This window comes from Symphalangus syndactylus, chromosome 9 (assembly GCF_028878055.3).
Source record: "Symphalangus syndactylus isolate Jambi chromosome 9, NHGRI_mSymSyn1-v2.1_pri, whole genome shotgun sequence".
NCBI lineage: Eukaryota > Metazoa > Chordata > Mammalia > Primates > Hylobatidae > Symphalangus > Symphalangus syndactylus.
Window position 1 is genome coordinate 110,699,677 of NC_072431.2, and position 24,726 is coordinate 110,724,402.

The 24,726-nt window shown below is 46.0% G+C and overlaps 1 protein-coding gene and 1 long non-coding RNA gene across 3 annotated transcripts in view; one reads left to right on the top strand and one right to left on the bottom strand.

Moving 5' to 3' along the window:
* Positions 1 to 24,469, top strand: part of DCAF12 (DDB1 and CUL4 associated factor 12) — a 44,993-nt gene extending 20,524 nt beyond the window's left edge. For both annotated transcript variants that reach the window (XM_055293913.2, XM_055293912.2), the window contains exons 3-9: positions 2,744 to 2,950; positions 3,827 to 3,887; positions 12,186 to 12,379; positions 13,930 to 13,995; positions 17,325 to 17,487; positions 21,171 to 21,349; positions 22,289 to 24,469. In XM_055293913.2, the coding sequence (XP_055149888.1) occupies positions 2,744 to 2,950; positions 3,827 to 3,887; positions 12,186 to 12,379; positions 13,930 to 13,995; positions 17,325 to 17,487; positions 21,171 to 21,349; positions 22,289 to 22,447 (1,029 nt within the window). In that variant the 3' untranslated portion in view covers positions 22,448 to 24,469. The remainder of the gene's footprint in view (positions 1 to 2,743; positions 2,951 to 3,826; positions 3,888 to 12,185; positions 12,380 to 13,929; positions 13,996 to 17,324; positions 17,488 to 21,170; positions 21,350 to 22,288) is intronic.
* Positions 399 to 21,211, bottom strand: LOC129490256 (uncharacterized). The gene is made up of 3 exons (XR_008660201.2): positions 20,779 to 21,211; positions 4,136 to 4,253; positions 399 to 894 (listed from the first exon to the last, which is right to left on the bottom strand). It is a non-coding gene; the product is annotated as an uncharacterized lncRNA (long non-coding RNA).
* Positions 24,470 to 24,726: the final 257 nt, after the last annotated feature.

Below are 24,726 nucleotides of genomic sequence, written 5' to 3' on the forward strand. Positions count from 1 at the left end.
AATGTCACCGTCTCAGTCCACCAGCTCACAGAAAACACAGACGAGACCTTTTGCATTGATAAGGAAGCTCTCTAAGACATCTGCTTCCGAACCCTAAAGCTGCCCACACCCACCTACAGTGTCTTGAGCCACCTGGTGTCTGCACTGTGAGTGGGGTCACCACCTGCCTGAGCTTCCAGGGCCAGCTCAATGGCCATGAACATGGTCCTATTCCCCCACTTGCACTTCTTCATGTCTGGACTCATCCAGACCATCCAGGACAGACAGCAGTACTGAGCCCCGATGGTGCCCTAGCCCACCCAGCGGATGGTTGATGCCAAGAATATGATGGCTGCCTGGGACCCCCCTCTGTGGCTGTTGCTTTGCAGCTGCCATGTTCAGGGGCTGTACGTGCATGGAGGAGGTGGATAAGTAAATGCTTAATCTCCAAAACAAGGACAGCAGCTGCTTTGTTCATTGAATCCCCCACAAGGTGAAAACAGCTGTTTGTAACATCCTACCCGGGGGGCTAAAGATGGCTGCCACTGTCACTGGCAACAGCACAGCCATCTAGGAGCTGTTCAGGTGCATCTTGGAACAGTTCACAGCCATATTCTGGCACAAAGCCTTCCTGCACCAGTACATGGGAAGTGGCATGGATGAGATGGAGTTCACTGAGGCTGTGAGCAGCATGAATGTGTCCGAGTACAGCATACCACAGCCAAGGAGGAGAGAGAGTTTGAGGAGTGGGCCTATGAGGAGGTGGCCTAGAGCCTTCTGTTACTGGGTAAAGGGAAGAAGTGATGTGAACTTTTTATTCACCCACAGTCTGTTCTGTGATAGCCATGTCTGTGTGTGCAGTTGTTCTTCATGTCTTGACATCACAGCTCTAAAGACTCCAATGAAACCATTTTCCTAGTGAAAAAAAAACCATACATATATATATATATATAAGCAGATACATAAAATACTTATATGTATTTGTTTGAGACAGGGTCTTGCTGTTTTGCCCAGGCTGGACTCAGTGATCCTTATGCCTCAGCCTCCTGAGTAGCTAAGTAGTCGGGACTATAGGCACTGCAACCTTGTCCACCTCATTCATATATATATGTGTGTGTGTATATATATATATATGTGTGTGTGTATATATATGTGTGTGTATATATATGTGTGTGTGTGTGTATATATATGTGTGTGTATATATATGTGTGTGTATATATATATGTGTGTGTGTATATTTTATATATATATAAATATATATATATATATTTTTTTTTTTTTTTGCTGGGCGTGGTGGCTCACGCTTGTAATCCCAGCACTTTGGGAGGCCGAGGCGGGCGGATCACGAGGTCAGGAGATCGAGACCACGGTGAAACCCCGTCTCTACTAAAAATACAAAAAAATTAGCCGGGCGTGGTGGCGGGCGCCTGTAGTCCCAGCTACTTGGAGAGGCTGAGGCTGGAGAATGGCTTGAACCTGGGAGGCGGAGCTTGCAGTGAGCCAAGATTGCACCACTGCACTCCAACCTGGGCGACAGAGCGAGACCGAGTCTCACATGTTGCCCAGGCTGGAGTGCAGTGGCTCAATCCCGGCTCACTGCAACCTCCGCCTCCTTGATTCAAGCGATTCTTCTGCCTCATCCTCCCAAGTAGCTGAGATTACAGGCGTGTGCCACCATGCCCAGCTAATTTTGTAAATTTAGTAGGGTTTTCACCATGTTAGCCAGGCTGATCTCGAACTCGCAAGCTCTGGTGATCCGCCCGCCTCAGCCTCCTAAAGTGCTGGCATTACAGGCGTGAGCCACCGTGCCCGGCCCTTTTTATATTTTAAACTTAAGACTCACCTAGTTTCTCCTTTCATATATCTTCTGTGTAAGCAGCAGGTTTATTTATGTAAAGGGTTGACATGTTTGGCTTCAACATGAGAATTGCTGACAGGATTTTATTTCAGCCTCTTAGGCTATAAGGTGTATCTATTAGGGCAGATATTATTTCTCTCATTCGTAGCTGTGTTTATAACACTTAGAACAGTACTGGCAAATAAGTGAGTGTCTGAAGGAATGAACTGTTGAATCACTGAAGAGTTTGACTCTTCTAAGGGCTGTCCTTTCGCTAAGACTGATTTTTCCATAAAGCGTTTCCCTAAGTTGAATCTTGGAGGGTAAAGAGGTGGAAGAGAGCCTTTCAGGCAGAGGTAGCAGCAAGAGCAAAGGCAGGGAGGAATAGAACTGAATGGGATGTGTGTGTATAGAGAACAGCCATGAGATATTAATAATACTTCCTTGTCGTATGTCTCTGGTCATTCCAGAAAACTTAGTAATATTAATAGGTATATTAGTAGCCATGATGTGTTCTGGGAATTGTGTTTCGTTTAAAAGTTTCTGTGCATGGTGTGGTTAAGTGAGGATTCAATGTATAAAATATGACCAAACTGACAGAAAACTGTGTTGGTCTTGCTCTTTGTTTCCATGGCCTAATACAAGGCCTCTTGGAAATCTTCTCTGAATCCCAGGCAGAACTTACTACTTCCTAATCTGTGTTCATGTAACATATTATTCCTATCTCTAATATTGTGTTATAATGACTTATTTCATGTTTCATGTCATTAGGAGTCCTGACCATGCCTTTAATAATTCCTAGGGTCTAACATGTAGTAGTTGTTAATTAAATGTTGATGAACAGTGGAACAAAAGGATATTTATACCCTGTATTGGCCACGTTAAATCAGAACTATGTTCAGCTTCTGTATCCATTTTTTCTTGTAGCTATTTGTAGTAGATATCCAGACAAGCCAGATCACCAAGATCCCCATTCTGAAAGACCGGGAGCCTGGAGGTGTGACCCAGCAGGGCTGTGGTATCCATGCCATCGAGCTGAATCCTTCTAGAACACTGCTAGCCACTGGAGGAGACAACCCCAACAGTCTTGCCATCTATCGACTACCTACGCTGGATCCTGTGTGTGTAGGAGATGTAAGTTTTCCCCGTAGTTGTAGTTGGAGGGAGCCTTGTTTTCAAATGGGTCTCAGTGGTTAACATGGACCCTCCTCTCAGCAGCCCAGAGTGGGGACTGGACTCCCCACAGGGCACAGTATATGTTTGATAAAGGGGCAAGCAGCACAGCTCAGGGGCCAACAGTATTGGGTTGCTGTTTGAATCCATAGTGTCCACATACTTCCCACTGCCTATAGTCAGAGAATAGCAGTTTACTAAATCATCCATTCATTCATCAGGCATTTATTGAGTCTTCTATGGCTAGGCGTTGTTTGAGACATGGTTTGAGACATAGCAGTGAACAGAACAGATAAAGCCCCTGTCCTCTGGAAGCCTACATTCTAGTGGAGGGTGACATATAGACCAAAATATAAACTATATAAACTAATATTTACCAGTAATATGTCAGAGTGTGATAAATGCCATGGAGAAGAATAAAGGCAGCATAAAGGGACTGAGAGTAAGGTGGAGGATGCTGTATCAGAAGATAAAGTTTCATTGATAGGATGACACTTGAGCAGGGAGACTTAAAGGAAATGAGGTACATGCCATGTAGATGTCTAGATGTCTGGAGGAAGAGAGTTCCAGATAGAAGATGGGACCCAGAGGTAGAAGGCAAGAGCTATGTGTCCACTACCCACAGTAGTGCCAATTTCATTCCAGCCTTGAGCTCCTCAAGATAGAAGGTAAAGATTGATCATTCTCTATGGGTTGAGACCACCAGAGATCAGAGTTGTAATTTCTACAAAAATATTTTCAGTCTGACTTGTATGCTGCTTTAGACAGTTTATTACAATCCTTATTTTACTAATTTCTTATTTTCTTCCCTGTACCTGTTACTCCCTGCTCTCCAAGGATGGACACAAGGACTGGATCTTTTCCATCGCATGGATCAGCGACACTATGGCAGTGTCTGGTAAAGTTGCCCTTTTATAGGGAGCTTTTGATGTGGCAGGGATTGGGGGCTAGAGATTGAAAAGAGATAGTAGTGTGATAGGAAACAGCCTAGCTGGGCGCAGTGACTCACGCCTATAATCCCAGCACTTTGGGAGGCTGAGGTGGGTGGATCACTTGAGCCCAAGAATTCAGTACCAGCCTGGGCAACATATGAGACCCCATCTCTACAATTTTTTTTTTTAATTAGTTGAGTGTGGTACTGCATACCTGTTGTCCCAGATACTCAGAAGGTTGAGGCAGGAGGATTGCTTGAGCCCAGGAGAACCAGGCTGCATCAAGCTGTGATCGTGCCACTGCACTCCAGCCTACATGACAGAGGGTGACCCTGTAGAATAATAATTTTTTATTTAGTGTAAAAGTGATGCACATTTATTGTAAGAAAATTTTAAAATATAGGCCAGGTGTGGTGGCTCACACCTGTAATCCCAGCACTTTGGGAGGCCGAGGTGGGTGGATTACGAGGTCAGGAGTTCAAGACCAGGCTGGCCAGCATGGTGAAACCCTGTCTCTACTAAAAGTACAAAAAATTAGCTGAGTGTGGTCGTGGGCGCTTGTAGTCCCAGCTACTCAGGAGACTGAGGCAGGAGAATTGCTTGAACCCGGCAGGCAGAGGTTGCAGTGAGCTGAGATCGTGCCACTGCACTCCAGCCTGAGCGACAGCGTGAGACTCCATCTCAAAAAAAAAAATGGGCTGGGTGCGGTGGCTCACGCTTGTAATCCCAGCACTTTGGGAGGCCAAGGCGGGCGAATCACGAGGTCAGGAGATCGAGACCACGGTGAAACCCCGTCTCTACTAAAAATATAAAAAATTAGCCGGGCGTGGTGGCGGGCGCCTGTAGTCCCAGCTACTCGGAGAGGCTGAGGCAGGAGAATGGTGTGAACCCGGGAGGCGGAGCTTGCAGTGAGCCGAGATTGCACCACTGAACTCCAGCCTGGGCGACAGAGCAAGACTCTGTCTCAAAAAACAAAAAAAAAAAAAAAAAAAAAAAGGATAGATAGATAGATAAGATAGATAAAAAAGGAAGTAAAGACCACCCACAAGATCTCTATCCAGAGATAACCACTTTTTTTTGTGGGTTGTTTTGTTTTCTTTTTGAGACAGTGTCTCATTTTGTCACCCAGGCTTGAGTACAGTGGCACGATCCTAGCTCAATGCATCCTTGAGCTCTTGGGCTCAAGTGATCCTTCTGCTTCAGGCTCCCAGGTAGCTGGGACTGTAGGCACACACCATCACACCCAGCTAATAATAACCACTGTTGACATTTTAAAATATAACTTGCTAGTCTTTTTTTTCAGTACCTTTTTTCTTTTCCTTTAGACATAGGGTCTTGCTCTATCGCCCAGGCTGGAGTGCAGTGGCACCATCATGGCTCACTGCAGCCTTGAACTCCTGGGCCCAAGCTATCCTCCTGCCTCAGCCTCCCAAAGTGCTTAGATTATACAGGCATGAGCCACTGCACCCAGCCTTAGTATGATTTTTTTTTTTTTTGAGACAGTCTCACTCTGTCTTCCAGGCTGGAGTGCAGTAGCACGACCTCGGCTCACCACAACCTCCACTTCCCAGGTTCAAGCGATTCCCCTGCTTCAGCCTCCTGAGTAGCTGGGATTACAGGCGCCCACCACCATGCCAGGCTAATTTTTCTATTTTAGTAGAGATGGGGTTTCACCATATTGTCCAGGCTGGTCTCAAACTCTTGACCTCAGTGATTTGCCTGCCTCGGCCTCCCAAAATGCTGTGATTACTGGCGTGAGCCTCCATGCCTGGCCCATATCTTTTAGTTGGTTAATATGAGATCATTTAGAAGATGTACATATAGAATTCTTTGTGAAATTCTTTCTTTTTTTTTTCTGGAGACGGAGTCTTGCTGTATTGCCCAGGCTAAAGTGCAATGGTGCAATCTTGGCTCACTGCAACCTCTGCCTCCTGGGTTCAAGCACTTCTCCCTGCCTTAGCCTCCTGAGTAGCTGGGATTACAGGTGCCCACCGCCACGCCTGGCTAATTTTTGTATTTTTTAGTAGAGATTTGGTTTTGCCATGTTGGCCAGGCTGGTCTTGAACGCCTGACCTCAGTTGATCCACCTGCCTCGGCCTCCTAAAATGCTAGGATTACAGGCATGAGCCACTGCACCTGGCCTCATTTTATTACACTTAAAAATTTTCATAATAAAACTTTGATGGGGTAAGTGAGATCACACTGTACACAAAGTAATCTTCTGAAACACAGTTATCTAATTTTCTCACTCCGATGCTCAAATCTTTGAGAGACTTTCTAGTATCTGTAAGATGAAAAACCAATTTCATAGCACAGCATACAAGGCCCATGCCCATCTTTCCAACTTTCTCTCTCATAGCTTCCATGCTTGCACCCCGTAATCCAGCATAACAAACCATGTCTAGTTCTCCAGATGTGCCTTTGTCTCCGTGGCCTTTTCAAATTTCACATAATTAACATTCTACTTTGAATTGATGTGTCTGTCATTTTAGATGTTTTTTTCTTTTTTTTTTTAAATTTTTGAGACAGATTCTCACTCTGTCGCCCAGGCTGGAGTGCATCTTGGCTCACTGCAACCTCTGCCTCCCAGGTTCAAACGCTTCTCTTGCCTCGGCCTCCCAAGTAGCTGGGACTACAGGTGCGTGCCACTGTGCCTGGCTAATTTTTGTATTCTTAGGAGAGACAGGGTTTCACCATGTTGGCCAGGCTGGTCTCAAACTCCTGACTTCAAGTGATCTGCCTGCGTCGGCCTCCCAAAGTGCTGCAATTTCAGGCGTGAGCTACTGCGCCCGGCCTAGATGTTTTTTTCTATGAGGTGTTCAGGAGATTAGCAGTGTGGGAAGGGCACCTTCTTGGTCTCAAAGGAGAACTGGCAAATAACTTTACTGGAAAAAGAATTTTAAAACACATTTTCGTTGTTGTTGTTGTTGTTGTTGTTGTTGTTGAGACAGGGTCTCACTCTGTTACCTAGGCTGGAGTGCAGTGTGTGACTATTGCTCACTGCAACCTCGAACTCCCAGGATTAAGAGATCCCCTCAAGTAGGTGGGACTACAGGCACACATCACCACACCCAGTTAATTATTTCTATTTTTTATAGAGACTGGGTCTCGCTTTGTTGTCCGGGCTGCTGTTGAACTCCTAGGCTCAAGCGATCCTCCCACTTCAGCCTCTCGAAGTGCTGGTATTACAGGCATGAGCCACTATGCCCAGCCTAAAACACAATTTCTTGATACTCCATTTTATGGATATAATATAACCCTATTGTTGAACATACTGAGTATTCTGAATAAACATCTTTGTATATGGGTATTGTGATAGTGGATTGTTTCTGAATGGGAATATAAACTTTTATTTTTGTTTGTTTCTCTTTTTTTTTGAGACGGAGTCCTCCTCTGTCGCCCAGCTGGAGTGCAGTGGCCATGTCTTAGCTCACTGCAACCTCCGCCTCCCAGATTCAAGCGATTTTTCTGCCTCAGCCTTCTGAGTAGCTGGGACTACAGGCGCGTGCCACCACGCCTGGCTGGTTTGTCTTTTTGGTAGAGATGGCTTACAACATGTTCGCCGGGGTGGTCTCGAACTCCTGACCTCGTGATCCACCCGCCTCGGCCTCCTAAAGTGCCGAGATTACAGGCATGAGCCACTGCGCCCAGCTGTTGTTTCTCTTTTTTTTTTTTTTTTTTGGAGTTAAGATCTCGCTCTTGTCACCCAGGATGGAGTACAGTGGCGTGATCATGACTCACTGCAGCCTTGACCTCCCAGTCTCAAACAGTCCTCCTGTCTCAGCACCCAACCCCTGTCCCTGAGTAGCTGGGGCTACAAGCATGTGCCACCATGCCTGGCTAGTTTTTTGTATTTTTTTGTACTGATGGTGTTTCGACATTTGCCCAGGCTGGTCTCGACCTCCTGGCCTCAAGCGATCTGCCTGCCTAAGCCTCACAAAGTGTTGGGATTACAGTCGTGAGCCACTGCGCCCAGCCAGGAATATAAAATTTCCTTGCTGCAGGTTGCTCAGTTGTACTCTAGAAAGATACCATTTTAGCTTGCCACCAACAGTATGTTCAGGGCTCAATTCACAGAAAAGTGTTCTTGTTTTTTGTTGTTGTTGTTTGTTTGTTTGTTTTGAGATGGAGTCTCTGTCATCCAGGCTGGAGTGCAGTGGTGTGATCTCGGCTCACTGCAACCTCCGTCTCCTGGGTTCAAGCAATTCTCCTACCTCAGCCTCCTGAGTAACTGGGATTACAGGCACACGCCCGACTAATTTTTGTATTTTTAGTAGAGACAGGGTTTCACCATGTTGGTCAGGCTGGTCTCAAACTCCTGACCTCGTTATCTGCCTGCCTCAGCCTCCCAAAGTTCTGGGGTTACAGGCGTGAGCCACCGTGTCTGGCCTGGGTTTTTAAGTGCTTTATTATTGTTTGCTAAGAAAACTGATTTATCTTTTTAAGCATTCATTTTATATAAAACAGTCATTCTTTTGTTTTGTTTTGTTTTTTTTGGAGGCAGGGTCTTACTCTGTTGCCCAGATTGGTGGTGTGATCCCAGCTCACTGCACCCTTGACCTCTCCAGGCTCCAGTGACCCTCCCACATCAGCCTCCCGGGTAGCTGGTATTACAGGTTTGTGCCACCATGCCTGGCTAATTTTGTATTTTTTGTAGAGACAGGGTTTTGCCATGTTACCCAGCCTCCCAGAGTGCTGGGATTAATGGCATATACCACTGTACCCAGCCTAGAATAGTCGTCATTATTATCTTTTTTTTTTTTTTTTTTGAGACAGGGTCTCACTCTGTCAGCCAGGTTGGAGTCTGTGGCACAATCTGAGCTCACTGCAACTTCTACTTCCCAGGCTCAAGCTATCCTCCCAGTTCAGCCTCCTGAGTAGCTGGGACCACAGGTGTGCACCACCACGCCTAGCTAATTTTTTGTATTTTTGGTAGAGATGGGGTTTTGCCATGTTGCTCAGGCTGGTCTCAAACTCTTGAGCTCCGGCGGTCCACCTGCCTCAGCCTCCCAAGTTGCTGGGATTACAGGTGTGAGTAGTAATTCTTAATAAAGAACAGTCTAGAACAGTCATTCTTAATAAAAGGATTGTGGGCCGGGCGCAGTGGCTCACGCCTGTAATCCTTGCACTTTGGGAGGCTGAGGAGGGCAGATCATCTGAGGTCAGGAGTTCAAGACCAGCCTGACCAATATGGAGAAACCCCGTCTCTACTAAAAATACAGAATTAGCCGGGTGTGGTGGCACATGCCTGTAATCCCAGCTACTCGGAAGGCTGAGGTAGGGGAATCACTGGAACCCAGTAGGCAGAGGTTGCGGTGAGCCAAGATCGTGCCATTGCACTCCAGCCTGGGCAACAAGAATGAAACTCTGTCCCCCAACCAAAATAAATAAATAAATAAATAATAAAGGAATTGTGGCTGGGCACAGTGGCTCACACTTGTAGTCCCAGTATTTTGAGAGACTGAAGCAGGAGTTTGAGGTCAGGAGTCCAAGACCAGCCTGGGTAACATAGTGAGACCCCATTTCTACAAAAAAAAAAAAAATAAATAATTACCTGGGCATGAGGATACATGCCTGTAGACCCAGCTATTTGGGATGCTGGGGCAGGAGAATTGCTGAAGCCCAGGAGGTTGAGGCTGCAATGAGCCATAATCATGTTATTGCACTCCAGCTTGGGTGACGGAGCCAGAACCTGTCTCATTAAAAAAAAAAAAAAAAAAAAAAAAGTTGGGGAGGGTTTGTGGTCCCTGTGGGTTCATGGAAAGCCCATGGATTTCAGGAAATCCATGGATCTCCCTGAAATTGAATGTAAAATGTGGTGTTTTTGGGTAATTTTCTAGAAAAAGAGGCCTAGTCTGGGTATGGTGGCTCACACCTTTAATCCTAGCACTTTGAGAGGCTGAGGTATGAGGATCACTTTAGGCCAGGGGTTCAAAACTAGCCTTGGCAACAAATTGAGACCCCCATCTCTACAAAAAAAAATAAAAAAATAAGGCTAGGCTTGGTGGCTCATACCTGTAATCCCAACACTTTGACAGGATGAGGCAGCTGGATCACTTGAGCCCAGGTGTTTAAGACAAGGCTGGGCAATATGACAAAACCCTGTCTATACAAAAAAAATGCAAAAATTTGCCAGGTGTGGTAGGGCGTGCCTGTAGTCACAGCTACTCAGGAGGCTGAGGTGAGAGGATCACTTGTGCTCAGGAGGTGGAGGTTGCGATGAGCTGAGATTGCACCACTGCACTCCAGCCTGGGCAACAGAGTGAGGCCTTGTATTTAAAAAAAAAAAAAAAAAAAAAAAAAAAAGGCTGGGCGCGGTGGCTCACTCCTGTAATCCCAGCACTTTGGGAGGCTGAGGCAGGCGGATCACAAGGTCAGGAGATCGAGACCATCCTGGCTAACACAGTGAAACCCTGTCTCTACTAAAAATACAAAAAATTATCCAGGCGTGGTGGCGGGCCCCTGTAGTCCCAGCTACTCAGGAGGCTGAGGCAGGAGAATGGCATGAACCCAGGAGGCGGAGCTTGCAGTGAGCCGAGATCGCACCACTGCACTCCAGCCTGGGCGACAGTGTGAGACTCCATCTCAAAAAAAAAAAAAAAAAGCCAGTCATGGGGGTGCATAGCTACTCAGGAGGCTGAGGCAGGAGGATCACTTAGGCCCAGGAAGTTGAGCCTGCAGTGAGCTATGATTGTGCCACTATTGCCCTGTCTACCCTGAGCCCCAAAGTGAGACCCTGTCTCTAAAAAAAGAGAGACATAAGGGGGTCCAAGGCTCAAAAGGCTCAAAAAAGGTTAAGCACCACTGTTATAGAGGGGAGGGTTCCCAAGCCCTACTGCCCACTAAAAGTCAGCTGTGGATGCATGCCAAGAGACCTAAACATTTGGCATAGAAAATTACTAAGCTTTGGCCAGGCGCACTGGCTCACGCCTGTAATCCCAGCACTTTGGGAGGTTGAGGCGGGTGGTTCACGAGGTCAGGAGTTCGACACCAGCCTGGCCAGCATGGTGAAACCCCGTCTCTACTAAAAATACAAAAATTAGCCAGGCGTGGTGATGTGTGCCTGTAGTCCCAACTGCTTGGGAGGCTGAGGCAGGAGAATCGCTTGAACCCGGGAGGTGGTGGTTGCAGTGAGCCAAGATCACGCCATTGCACTCCAGCCTGGGTGACAGAGCGAGACTTCATCTCCAAAAAAAGGGGAAAAAGAAAAAAGAAAATTAGTGAGCTTTATCAAAATGTATAAAATTCTCATTAAAAAATTTCGAGTAAGGCACGGTGGCTCATGCCTTGTAATCGCAGAACTTTGAGAGGCTGAGGCAGGTGGATCACTTGAGGTCAGGAGTTCGAGGCCAGCCTGGCCAATATGGTGAAACCCCGTCTCTACTAAAAATATAAAAATTAGCTGGGCGTGGTGGCACGTGCCTGTAGTCTCAGCTACAGGCTGGGGCAGGAGAATCACTTGAACCTGGGTAGCGGAGGTTGCAGTGAGCCAAGATTGCGCCTCCAGCCTAGGCATCACAGCAAGACTCCATTTCAAAAATAAAAAGAATTAGCAGGGCATAGTAGCATGCGCCTGTGATCTCAGCTACTTGGGAGGCTGAGGCAGGAGAATCGCTAGAACCCAGGAGGCCGAGGTTGCGGTGAGCCAAGATTGTGCTACTGCACTCGAGCCTGGGCGATAGAGCGAGACTCTGTCTCAAAAAAAAAAAGCAGGCCAGGTGTGGTGGCTCACACCTGTAATCCTAGCACTTTGGGAGGCCAAGGCAGGCTGATCGCTGGAACTCAGGAGTTCAAGACCAGCTTGGGCAACATGGTAAAACCCCGTCTCTACTAAAAATACAAAAAAAATAGCCGGGCATGGAGCAGGCACCTGTAATCCCAGCTACTCAGGAGGATGAGGCACGGGAATCGCTTGAACTCAGGAGACGGAGGTTGCAGTGAGCTGAGATTGCACCACTGCACTCCAGCCTGGGTGACAAAGCGAGACTCTGTCTCAAAAAATAATAATAATAAAAAATAAATTTCAACAACCATGTCAAACTTAAAAGTTATATTTTAATGCCTAGACCTTAGGTGAATAATCCTCTTAATGTAGCTGTTAAAATGCCTACTGCTCTGTGTTTAGGGTGGGCCATCTGGCCAAGCTTCAGCACATATGAGGATGATGCACAAACAGCTAGACTATGAAAGCCCTCTTTGGCATCTGTGGGATTTCCCATAGAGGGGTGGGTATATCTGACATCTGTGTTCTCCTGGCCCTGCAGGCTCACGTGATGGTTCTATGGGACTCTGGGAGGTGACAGATGATGTTTTGACTAAAAGTGATGCGAGACACAATGTGTCACGGGTCCCTGTGTATGCACACATCACTCACAAGGCCTTAAAGGACATCCCCAAAGAAGACACAAACCCTGACAACTGCAAGGTTCGGGCTCTGGCCTTCAACAACAAGAACAAGGTATGAACTTGTATAGGGATCCCTGACGTCTATTCCTCTTGCTTATGTCTTGGGATTTGCACTCCTTTTTCCTTCCCCATCAGTGCTTGCTACATAGCATGGTTCTGAGCCCACAGAACACCTCTTAAAGGCTGAGTGATGCTGGTGAGAAATTATAACTGAGGCTCTGAAACCCACCCCTTCAGTTGGTCTCTGCAGTATTTCTCTGAGTGGTCTATATTTGTGGGTCAGCCTCACAGAATTCCCCTCGGGCCACCCTGATTTGACTGTCTCTCATTTGCACATGCCTTTGCAGGTGCTCTATTCCGGGCATGATTTTCATACCTGCTTCTGAAAACAATCACTTTTTTCCTCTTTGGTATTCTTTCCTTTTTTTTTTTTTTTGTTTTTGAGACTGTGTTTTGCACTTGTCACCTAGGCAGGAGTGCAGTGGCGCGATCTCAGCTCACGGCAACCTCCGCCTCCCAGGTTCAAGCAGTTCTTCTGCCTCAGATTCTCAAGTAGCTGAGACTACAGGCATGCACCGCTACACATGGCTAATTTTGTATTTTTAGTAGAAACGGGGTTTCACCATGTTGGCCAGGCTGGTCTCGAACTCCTGACCTCAGTCGATCCTCTCTCCTTGGCCTCCCAAAGTGCTGGGATTGCAGGCGTGAGGCACCACGCCTGGCCAGTATTCTTTACTGCCTACTTTTCTCTTCACATTTCCACTAAGTCTTATCTTATCGAGTCAAATCTGATGCTGAGGTTTTAATAAAAGCAGAGTGTCAGCCAGGTGCAGTGACTCACACCTGTAATCCCTGCACTTTTGGTGGCCGAGGCAGGCAGATCACAAGGTCATGAGTTTGAGACTAGCCTGGGCCAACATGATAAAACCCCATCTTTACTGAAAATACAAAAAAATTAGCCAGGCATGGTGGCATATGCCTGTATTCCCAGCTACTCAGGAGGCTGAGGCAGGAGAATTACATGAACCTGAGAGGTGGAGGTTGCAGTGACCCAAGATTGTGCCACTGCACTCCAGCCTGGGTGACAGAGCAAGACTCCATCTCGAAAAAAGAAAAAAAAAAAAAAAGCAGTGTCAGAATATATACCCAGAGCCAGAGAAAGGCTTCTCCAATATCTGAATCAGGCCGCAGTTTGAAGGGTAGTTCCCTGAGCCTCCTATCCCATCTATATTTATGGCCTAAGGGTAGATTCATCTCTCCTAGATTAGACTCTTCACTTATAGAAATTCTCACACTAGATTATGAAACTGTCCTTCACATGTGTGCCCTGCTTTAACTCTCCAACAGGATGTTGAGGGAGTGGTAGCATAGTGCGGAGTTTTTCAACCATGGGTGCCTGTGTTATTGCTGGCAGCCTCAATTTAATATGCCATTCAGCTAGGTTCTGTAGGGTGAACTAATGGTCTAATAATTACTGGCACCTCTGCTGGAATCATCCTGAGACAGGAGTAAAGGACCCTGACCTTAGAATCCTCGCCTGCTTATTGTCGTACACTAGTTGCTATAGATGATAATATAACCTGGTTTTCATTGCTCTTGTAGGAACTGGGAGCAGTGTCTCTGGATGGCTACTTTCATCTCTGGAAGGCTGAAAATACACTATCTAAGGTGTGATGAACATGATTTTGTGGTTTTACCTAATAATTCACCTTACAGTTAAAATACTGTAATTCTTAGGCCGGGCGCGGTGGCTCACGCTTGTAATCCCAGCACTTTGGGAGGCCGAGGTGGGCGGATCACGAGGTCAGGAGATCGAGACCACGGTGAAACCCCGTCTCTACTAAAAATACAAAAAAATTAGCCGGGCGTGGTGGCGGGTGCCTGTAGCCCCAGCTACTCGGAGAGGCTGAGGCAGGAGAATGGCGTGAACCTGGGAGGCGGAGCTTGCAGTGAGCCGAGATTGCGCCACTGCACTCCAGCTGGGGTGACAGAGCGAGACTCCGTCTCAAAAAAAAAAAAAAAAAAAGTGTAATTCTTGCTGAGATTTTTCATTCATGTTATTTTATCTATTTATTTATTTTTGAGACAGAGTCTCGCTCTGATGCCCAGGCTGGAGTGCAGTGGTGCAATCTCGGCTCACTGCAACCTCTGCCTCCTGGGTTCAACCAGTTCTTGTGCCTCAGCCACCTGAGTAGCTGCTGGGATTATAGGCGTCTGCCAACATGCCCAGATTTTTTTTGTATTTTTAGTAGGAACGTGGTCTCACCATGTTGGTCAGGTTGGTATTTTTATTTTTAAAGACAATAAATATAGGGTCTCACTGTGTCACCCAAGTTGGAGTGCAGTCATGGCTCACGGATCAGTGCAGCCTTGAACTCCTGGGCATAAGCGATCCTCTTGCCTCACCCTCCCAAGTAGCTGAGACTATGGGCATGTGTTACCACACCCATCTGGTTGGTTTTTTTTTGTTTTGTTTTGTTTTAATTTTTTGTAGAGACAGAGTCTCACTATGTTTCCCAGGCTGGTTTTGAACTCCTGACCTCAAGTGATCCTCCCACCTTGGTCTCCGGAAGTGCTGGGCATTCAGGCATGAGCCATTGCACCTGGTCTCAATTCTTGTTTAAAAGACCAGTTCTCGCGCGGTGGCTCACGCTTGTAATCCCAGCACTTTGGGAGGCTGAGGTGCGCGGATCACGAGGTCAGGAGATCGAGACCACGGTGAAACCCCGTCTCTACTAAAAATACAAAAAATTAGCCGGGCGTGGTGGCGGGCGCCTGTAGTCCCAGCTACTCTGAGAGGCTGAGGCAGGAGAATGGCGTGAACCTGGGAGGCGGAGCTTGCAGTGAGCCGAGATCGCGCCACTGTACTCCAGCCTGGGTGACAGAGCGAGACTCCGTCTCAAAAAACAAAAAATAAAATAAAATAAAAATAAATAAATAAAAGACCAGTTCTCCAAAGGCCTGGGCATGTTTTTGCACAGTACATGAAATTTTGAGTCTGGTATGCCTCTCTTGCAGGAAAGTCTTTTAAAGAGTAAGACAGGGTGATTCTTTCATGTTGCATAAGCTTCCTGAGAGGCTCCTTTGACTAGCAGTCCTCCTCAACAATGCATTTAAGTATTTCTTTATAGATTGATGACTACTTGGCATGCTGTAAGGGAAGGAAAACCTAAGTGTTAGGAACCTTTGGCAATTGAAGATCAATCAAATTAAGATAAACCATCTCTGAAATAATCATGTAAGGTAATGAGAAAATAGACTTAATTTACAATACAAATTGATCATCCCTAATCCAGAATGCTCCAAAATCCAGTTGGGCACAATGCCTTATGCCTGTAATCCCAACACTTTGGGAGGCTGAAGCAGGAGGATTGCTTGAGCCCAGGAGTTCAAAACTAGCCTGGGCAACACAGTAAGACCCTATCTCTGCAAAAAAATTTAAAAATTAGCCATACATTGTGGCATATGCCTGTATTCCCAGCTACTGGAGGGTGGCGGTGCTGAGGCGGGAGGACCACTTGAGCCGAGGAGGTCAAGGCTGCAGTGAGCTGTAATTTTGCCACTGCACTCCAGCCTGGGTGACAGAGCGAGACCCCTATCTCAAAAAAAAAAAAAAAAAAAGGCCTGGCGCCGTGGTTCACGCCTGTAATCCCAGCACTTTGAGCGGCCGAGGCAGGCGGATCATGAGGTCAAGAGATCGAGAACTTGCTGGCCAACATGGTGAAACCCCATCTCTACTAAAAATACAAAACTTAGCTGGGCGTGGTGGCGGGCACCTGTAGTCCCAGCTACCCAGGAAGCTGAGGCAGGAGAATGGTGTGAACCCAGAAGAATGGTGTGAACCCAGGAGGTGGAGCTTGCAGTGAGCCGAGATCGCGCCACTGTACTGCAGCCTGGGCGACAGTGCAAGACTCCGTCTCAAAAAAAAAAAAAAAAAAATCTAGAGAAATCCGAAATTCAAAACATTTGTAGTCACAAGCCTTTTGGATAAGGGAGATTCAACAAGCAACCTTTACATAGAGTTAAACCTACTTGTGAATCATTTGTCTTTTTTTTTTGAGACAGAGTCTCACTTTGTTGCCCAGGCTAGAATGCAGTGGCACGATCTTGGCTCACTGCAACCTCTGCCTCCCAGGTTTAAGTGATTCTCCTGCCTCAGCCTCCTGAGTAGCTGGGATTACAGGCATGCACCACTACCCCTAGCTAATTTTTTGTATTTTTAGTAGAGACAGTGTCTCACCAGGTTGGCCAGCCTGGTCTCAAACTCCTGACCTCAGGTGATCTGCCTGCCTCAGCCTCCCAAAGTGCTGAGATTACAGGTGTTAGCCACCACGCCCAGCTTTTTGTCTTCTTCTTATCCTAGAGGACTTTGCAAGAGGAAGCAGGATTCCAGGAATTAGTGATTCCTTCATGTCACAATAGCCTTTGAGCTCCACTGACCTTGTATGCTGTCTTATGTGTAGTATGCACCCACTGAGGATTTGCTAACTGACAAAGACCCAGGGTTAAGGCTGATGTGGGTTATCTGGGATTAAGCTAATCACATGGGTGTGCTTTCTATAGCAAACAATTCCCATTCAGGTGGGAAGGTGAGCTGGGGGTAGCCAGAGATCAGCCTCTTTATCTGAAAACACTGTGGTGGCCCTTCCTGGCAGACAGAACAGAGTGGGACCATGGCTTTAGTGCCCTGGAACGATTCCCAGAAACAACCTGAATAGTTGAAACAGCCTACCAAGAAAGTCCTTGGCCTTTCCAGCTACTTCTGATTATTTATTCCAGATTTACCTTTTCCCCAACCTGTCTCCTTCAGTATCTAGGTCTTACTGTTTATTAACAGTCACCTCCTCTTTCTCCTGTATACCTAGGGGTGGAACAGAGTGTTATTTCTGTAATCAGGGCTTGATTTTATGTGGCTTTTGTAGGTGGGAGTCCAGAAACAATATCCCTGCCTTACCCTCTCTGCTGATGCCATGGTTATATCTCTCCTCTATTTTCAGCTCCTCTCTACCAAACTGCCATATTGCCGTGAGAATGTGTGTCTGGCCTATGGTAGTGAATGGTCAGTTTATGCAGTGGGCTCCCAAGCTCATGTCTCCTTCTTAGATCCACGGCAGCCATCATACAACGTCAAGTCTGTCTGTTCCAGGGAGCGAGGCAGTGGTAAGAGTCCCTGTGTGCACCTCAGGCCTACAGCTGCACTGCATATGGGTTCTGACTTTCAGTTTCTTTGTTGGTTTCCAAACAGGTATAGTGCTCTGTATGGAACATATGGAAGTGTGTTCAAAAAGGGGAGCACAGCACATAAGCGCGGTGGCTTATGCCTGTAATCCCAGCACTTTGGGAGGCCAAGGCGGGCGGTTCACCTGAGGTCAGGAGTTTGAGACCAGCCTGACCAATAAATATGGAGAAACCCTGTCTCTACTAAAAATACAAAATTAGCCGGGCGCAGTGGCGCATGCTTGTAATCCCAGCTACTCAGGAGGCTGAGGCAGGAGAATTGCTTGAACCTGGGAGGCGGAGGATGCGGTGAGCTGAGATCGCACCATTGCACTCCAGCCTGGGCAATGAGAGCGAAATTCTGTCTCAAAAAGAAAAAAAAAAGGGTGTGGGGAGAGTGACACAAAAGGGCACTAGACTTTCAAACACCACAGACAAATGTGTGGCCACAGAAGCCTTTGTTGGGAGCCACCAGTCAGGATATTAGTTAGTAGTTTCCATGTTCTTTTAGAAAGCTCTATTTTTTTTTTTTTTTGAGACAGAGTCTCGCTCTGTCACTAGGCTGGAGTGCAGTGGCGCGATCTCAGCTCACTGCAACCTCTGCCTTCCGAGTTCAAGTGATTCTCCTGCCTCAGCCTCCCGAGTAGGTGGGACTACAGGCACACACCAACACGCCTAGCTAATTTTTGTATTTTTAGTAGGGGCGGGGTTTCACCATATTGGCCAGGATGGCCTTGATCTCTTGACCTTGTGATCCGCCTGCCTCAGCCTCCCGAAGTGCTGAGATTACAGGCATGAGCCACTGCACTTGGCCGAGAACCCTACTTTCTATCCTGTGGTAATTTTTTTGCTGTGGTCCTGCCTGAACTAAAATTCTATTTATGCTAAGATGTGGCATGGTGGGATAAGGAGAAAGTTTACAAAGGGCATGAGGAAACCTCAGGGTAATGAGTATGTTCATTATGTAGATTGTGGTTATGATGTCATGGATATATACATATGTCAGAACCTCAAATTGTATACTTTATGTGCTGTATATTGTATGACAAACCTCAATAAGGCTGAAGAAAATACTAAGTTTAGTTCTGACCGAGTAAATTAATCTTCCACCTCAAATCTTTTATAACATACTCTCTGTAAGAGCACCCTCATTCTTTATTGAAGAGGGAAAAAAGACTTATTCTAGTGTACTTTGAAGGTTTCAAAATATCTTTTTCTGACATCCCATTTCATCATACCAAGAACCCTGTGGGAGGCAGATGAGAAAAGATAGTTTTACATATAAGACCTACAGCCAGCTAAATAACGCCCAGCGTCACACAGCTTGATGGGGGAACAGCTAGAGACCAGAATCCAACTTAACAAATTGTATTTTCTTTACCTCACTTTATCCCGTTTCTCACTTTATCCTGTATCTCACTTTATCCCGTTTCTCATGCAAAAATATGGCTGTGTTATCCTGAGAGTCCTAAAAGGCACACCATGGATTACAGTTCACCCTCTCTTTTTCAAATAGTGTTTATTCCTGTGCAGATACTGCAAAGTAGCTTTTGTTTGGGGTTTTTGGGTTTTTTTTTTTTTTTGAAGACAGGGTCTTCACTCTATCGGCCATGCTGCAGGAAAGTGGCGCAATCTCGGCTTACTGCAGCTTCCACCTGCCAGGCTCAAGCAGTCCTCCCACCTCCCGAGTAGCTGGGACTATAAGCATCCACCACCTCATTCAGCTAATTTTTGTATTTTTGTAGAGACAGGTTCTCATCATGTTGCCCAGAGTTGTCTCAAACTCTTGAGCCACCCACCTCAGTCTCCCAAAGTGTGTTCTAAGATTACAGGGATTACGGGCATGAGCCACTGTGCCCAACCATTTCTTTTTTGTTGTTGTTGTTGTTGAGATGAGTCTTGCTCTGTCACCTAGGCTGGAGTGGAGTGGTGTGATCTCAGCTCACTGCACCCTCTGCCTCCCAGGTTCAAGCGATTCTCCTGCCTTAGCCTCCTGAGTAGCTGGGACTACAGGCGCATACCACCATGCCCAGCTAATTTTTGTGTTTTTAGTGGAGATGGAGTTTTACCATGTTGGCCAGACTAGTTTTGAACTCCTGACCTCAAGTGATCCACTCGCCTTGGGCCTCCCAAAGAACTGGGATTACAGGCTTGAGCCACCGCGCCTGGCCTATTTGTTCTTAATTATAGTTAAAATGCTTATATTTTAGAACAAAGAATAATGTATAATGAGAGTAGTAGAGAAAGGAATAAATAGGGCCGGGCACGGTGGCTGATGCCTGTAATCCCAGCACTTTGGGAGCCTGAGGCAGGTGGATCACCTGAGGTCAGGAGTTCGAGACCAGCCTGATCAACATGGTGAAACCCCGTCTCTACTAAACATACAAAAAAAATTAGCTGGGGGTCGTAGCGGGTGCCTGTAGTTCCAGCTACTTGGGAGGCTGAGGCGGGAGAATCACTTGAATCTGGGAGGCGGAGGTTGCAGTGAGCCAAGATTGTGCCATAGCACTCCAGCTTTGGCAACAGAGCTCAAAAAAAAAAGAGAAAAGACTAAATAGGTTTGGCTATAATAATGTATGCAGTGAAAAGTTTTAAGAGATTTTTGGTACTGTTTAATGGGGGTAACTTTCATACCTAATAAGGAAATACTGGTTCCACAAATATTATCCAGTTCTTCTGTGCCAAGAGACATCTTCATATCCCAAGCACTGATTTGATCCCCAAATACAGCAGATGTGTTTTCTTTGTGATCTAAAGTAATTACATGACTCGTCTTAAACATCTTTGGGTATTTAAGTTCTGGGCTTTTTGCCACTCTCAAAACACCTAATACTAGATAAAGACTTCTTGCATTGTGGCCGGGCACGGTGGCTCATGCCTATAATCCCAGCACTTTGGGAGGCCGAGGTGGATCAGTTGAAGTCAGGAGTTCAAGACCAGCCTGGCCAACATGGTGAAACACTGTCTCTACTGAAAATGCAAGAATTAGCCGAGTGTGGTGGCGGGAGCCTGTAATCCCAGCTACTTGGGAGGCTAAGGTAGGAGAATCGCTTGAACCTGGAAGGCAGAGGTTGCAGTGAGCCAAGATCGCGCCATTGCACTCCAGCCTGGGCAACAGAGCGAGACTCCATCTCAAAAAATAAAAAAAGACTTCTTGCATTTGCCACAGTAGTGGTTTTAGGTCAAATATAAGGAATCGTTGATGACTTAATGATTTATAAATATGCAGATTACCTTGAGTTGCAGTGTAGGTTGGAAACATATGATGGAGAAAAGCTTAGAGTTAGGAAAGCCGATTCCGGAGTGAGTTGAGAGGAAGCAAGGAAGTTCTGAGCACTTATGGTCTTCAGCCAAAAGCATCTTGAGCATCATTGGGAATCTGACACTTTTCCAAGGCTTCTTGAATGGTTTCTGTTAGTGTGTGGATAGGCAGGATGGCATCAGGATTCTCTCTGCTTTTGCATGAGCTAACTTGCCACTGGGAAAACACTGTCTGATACTTTGTGGGGCGGGTGGAGGGGAGCGGGGTGGACATTGAAAACTCAGTGTTGGAGAAATTCAGGCTAGCAGACAGTCGAGCAAATATTCTCTCCCGCCTCACTGCCTTTTACTTTTCTCTCTTTCAGGAATCCGGTCAGTGAGTTTCTATGAGCACATCATCACTGTGGGAACAGGGCAGGGCTCCCTGCTGTTCTATGACATCCGAGCTCAGAGATTTCTGGAAGAGAGGCTCTCAGCTTGTTATGGGTCCAAGCCCAGACTAGCAGGGGAGAATCTGAAACTAACCACTGGCAAAGGCTGGCTGGTGAGTAAGCCCCTGCGTGAGATGACTGCTACACAGTAACAGAAAAATTATCTTCCTCTACCCCTCAGCCCCCACTGACACACCATCTACTCATACTTTTTCACTAGTAAGAGGCACTCATTGGAACAGGAAAAGACTTCCTCCTGATTTTGCTTTTATGTCTGCACATTGTCTGTGGGAAAACTGAGGCCCAGTAAAACACACTGGTAGACTTAGGATTTTCCCCAAGCCGTAATAGAGCAAGAAGGATAAGAGGATAAGGAACCTCCCACCACAGCTGTCAGTGAGTTGGTTTTTTTTTTTGTTTGTTTGTTTGTTTTTTTTTTTTTTTTTTTTTTTGAGACAGGGTCACTCTGTTGCCTAGGCTGGAGTGTAGTGGTGTGATCATAGCTTACTGTATGTAGCCTTGAACTCCTGGGTTCAAGCAGTCCTCCTGCCTCAGCCTCCCAAGTAGCTGGGACCACAGGCATATGCACTGTGCCTGGCTAATTTATTTTTTTTAGTAGAGATGGGGTCTCGCCATGTTGCCCAGGCTGGTCTTAAACTCCTGGGCTCAAGTGATTCTCTCACCTTGGCCTCCTAAAATTCTGGGATTACAGCCATGAACCACTGCGTCCCACCTCCAGTGAATTATTCAAGTGTTTAGTTCTTCCTCCTGTGCCTAGCAGGTGGAGGGAAAACAGAACTTTGGTTCTAACTCTCCTGAGAAGAACTGAGCCTTGTATAGCAATTCTTCAGCTGCTCTGTTCTTCTCTAACGTTTAGTTGGAAAAATGAGGCCCTGATTCCCATGAGAACCAACCAGCCAATCTCCTGACATGAGGTTTACCTGTAGAACCCTGTTCCCTTAAGGAGACCAGAAAGCATTCCTGTCCCTTCCTCCCCCCTTTCCTGCCCCATGGCTAGAGGTGCTAATTGTAGTCTCTTTCTCTTCCCGTAGAATCATGATGAAACCTGGAGGAATTACTTTTCAGACATTGACTTCTTCCCCAATGCTGTTTACACCCACTGCTACGACTCGTCTGGAACAAAACTCTTTGTGGCAGGAGGTCCCCTCCCTTCAGGGCTCCATGGAAACTATGCTGGGCTCTGGAGTTAATGACAACTCCCCAAATGCAGAGATTTATACTAACTTCCATTCTCAGTTTCCTTTTTTCTTTTGATTTTTTTTTCCTAATTGTGTGACGCTCTTGTGTTTTAGTGGGAACACCAAAGTTTGCCTATAGTTTAGGCACTTATTAGGAAGAAGCTCTGTACAGAAATCTGAAAGTTGTTTTGTTTTTTGTTTTCCCCTTTGATAATCAGAATTTTACTATCTTTTATTATTTCTGGCTTTTCAACCAAACATTGCTAATCCCTATTTTTCTTTAAGTGACACACATTCTCCCGTCTCTGGCTTCTTTAGGCTGAAATGACATAGTCTTTCTCACCCTTACTTCACTCTTGAGAGGTAGGGCTCCTTTATAATTATATGGTTGCTCTCAGACTTTCTGTGAAAGTTTGAGAGCTGTGTGTGTGTGTGTGTGTGTGTGTGTGTGTGAGAGATCTTGTCTGCGTGTGTGTGTGTGATCTTGTGTGCCTGTAGGTACTGTGTGTCACTGAAATTACCTGGAGTGAGGATTACTTGTAATTAAAATATTTATAAAAGAAACAACTTTATTCACAGAGTCCAGCTTTGGGACTAGTCTGTATCTTGTTTTTTAAAGTCTAACAACACTGATAATAGGAAGTAAAAACAGAAAGGAAAAGAAATTACCACTGGGAAAATCTTTTTAGTTAGATTGTAGGCTTCCTGGGGCCTCCCGTGCCAGGACTGCAAAGTGATCCAGCCCTACCTGTCTTCCCACCTGTGTGTCCCCCGTGTGGGAAGTTGGTGTCACTTCCCCTTCCCACCCTCACATCTGCTTAGCCAGTAGCCACACCCCTAAAACATCAGACTCACCATCCAGGTGCAGCTCTAGAGGCTGCAAAAGGCTTCATGGGACTTGAATCCCCATCCTAGCTTCTCTCTCCTTCCCCTCAAGACCTGATCTGGTTTTAAAGGGGCCTGGAGCTGGGAGTCTCAAGTCTGCTAAGATTCACATCCATAGTCCCCTTGGCTTTGAGGAGAATCCTCTCTGCCATTCTTTAATCTCCCCAATGGGTTTTGCTATTATTTTCTAAATTGGGTTAAGTCTAAGAAGGTGGGTGTGAGCAGGGGGTTTATCTGTGTGTAGTGAGTGCTTCATGTGTGGAATATTCATTTTCTCACTGCAGCGGGACTTGGGGTTGAAGCCATCCCTCCTACTCTGTTGGCTTAGCCCTGAGATGGTGACAGGCTGGCCTGCAGTCAGCATCATTGTGCATGTAACAGCATCAATGTGATTAGTAATTTGTCTGTTCCTCCCTTGAACTATCTGTTTAGTCTGAGGTTTTTAAACTTGCAGGCAGCTGACTGTGATGTCCTCTTGTTCCCTGATTTTTACACATCATGTCAAAGATAACAGGTGTTCCCACCCACGAATTCCTCTAAGCACATACTCCGCTTTTCTGTCAACATCCCATTGTGGGGAAAGGAAAAGTCATATTTATTCCTGTACCCCAGTTTTTTAACTTGCTCTCCCAGTTGTCCCCCTCTTCTCTGGGTGTAAGAAGGGAAATTGGAAAAAAAAAAATATATATATATATATATACATATATATATATATATATATATATATGTATATATATTCTCCTTTTAATGGTGCGGGGCTGCTGGAGAGGAGAGACAGCAAGTCCACCCTAACTTGTTACACAGCACATACCACAGGTTCTGGAATTCTCATCTTTGAACCTAGAGAAATAGGTGCTATAAACAGGGAATTAAGCAAAATGCTGGATGCTATAGATGTTTTAATTGTCTTAATTTTTTTTCTATTATTAAACTACAGGCTGTAGATTTCTTAGTTCTCACAGAACTTCTATCATTTTAAACTGACTTGTATATTTAAAAAAAAAAAATCTTCAGTAGGATGTTTTGTACTATTGCCAGACCCTCTTCTGTAATGGGTAATGCGTTTGATTGTTTGAGATTTTCTGTTTTTAAAAATGTAGCACTTGACTTTTTGCCAAGGAAAAAAATAAAAATTATTCCAGTGCAAAATGGTGTGAGTGAGTATTGTGTAGCCAGGAGCCTGCCAAAAAGGCCCCACATGACTAGTTGGAAGGTTGGCTTGAGCTGTTGGGATTGCTTGTGGCAGAAGAGGAATACAAGCCATTACCTCCAGGTTAGAGGCAGGTCAAGTGCAGACACAAATACTAAGACCTACTTGCTCCGGGTCCCCAACTCTAGCCCAAGATCAGTTGCTCTGAGGTCCAGCTGAGGGTGGATATGCCCAGGAGACTGAAGTAGTGCGACGT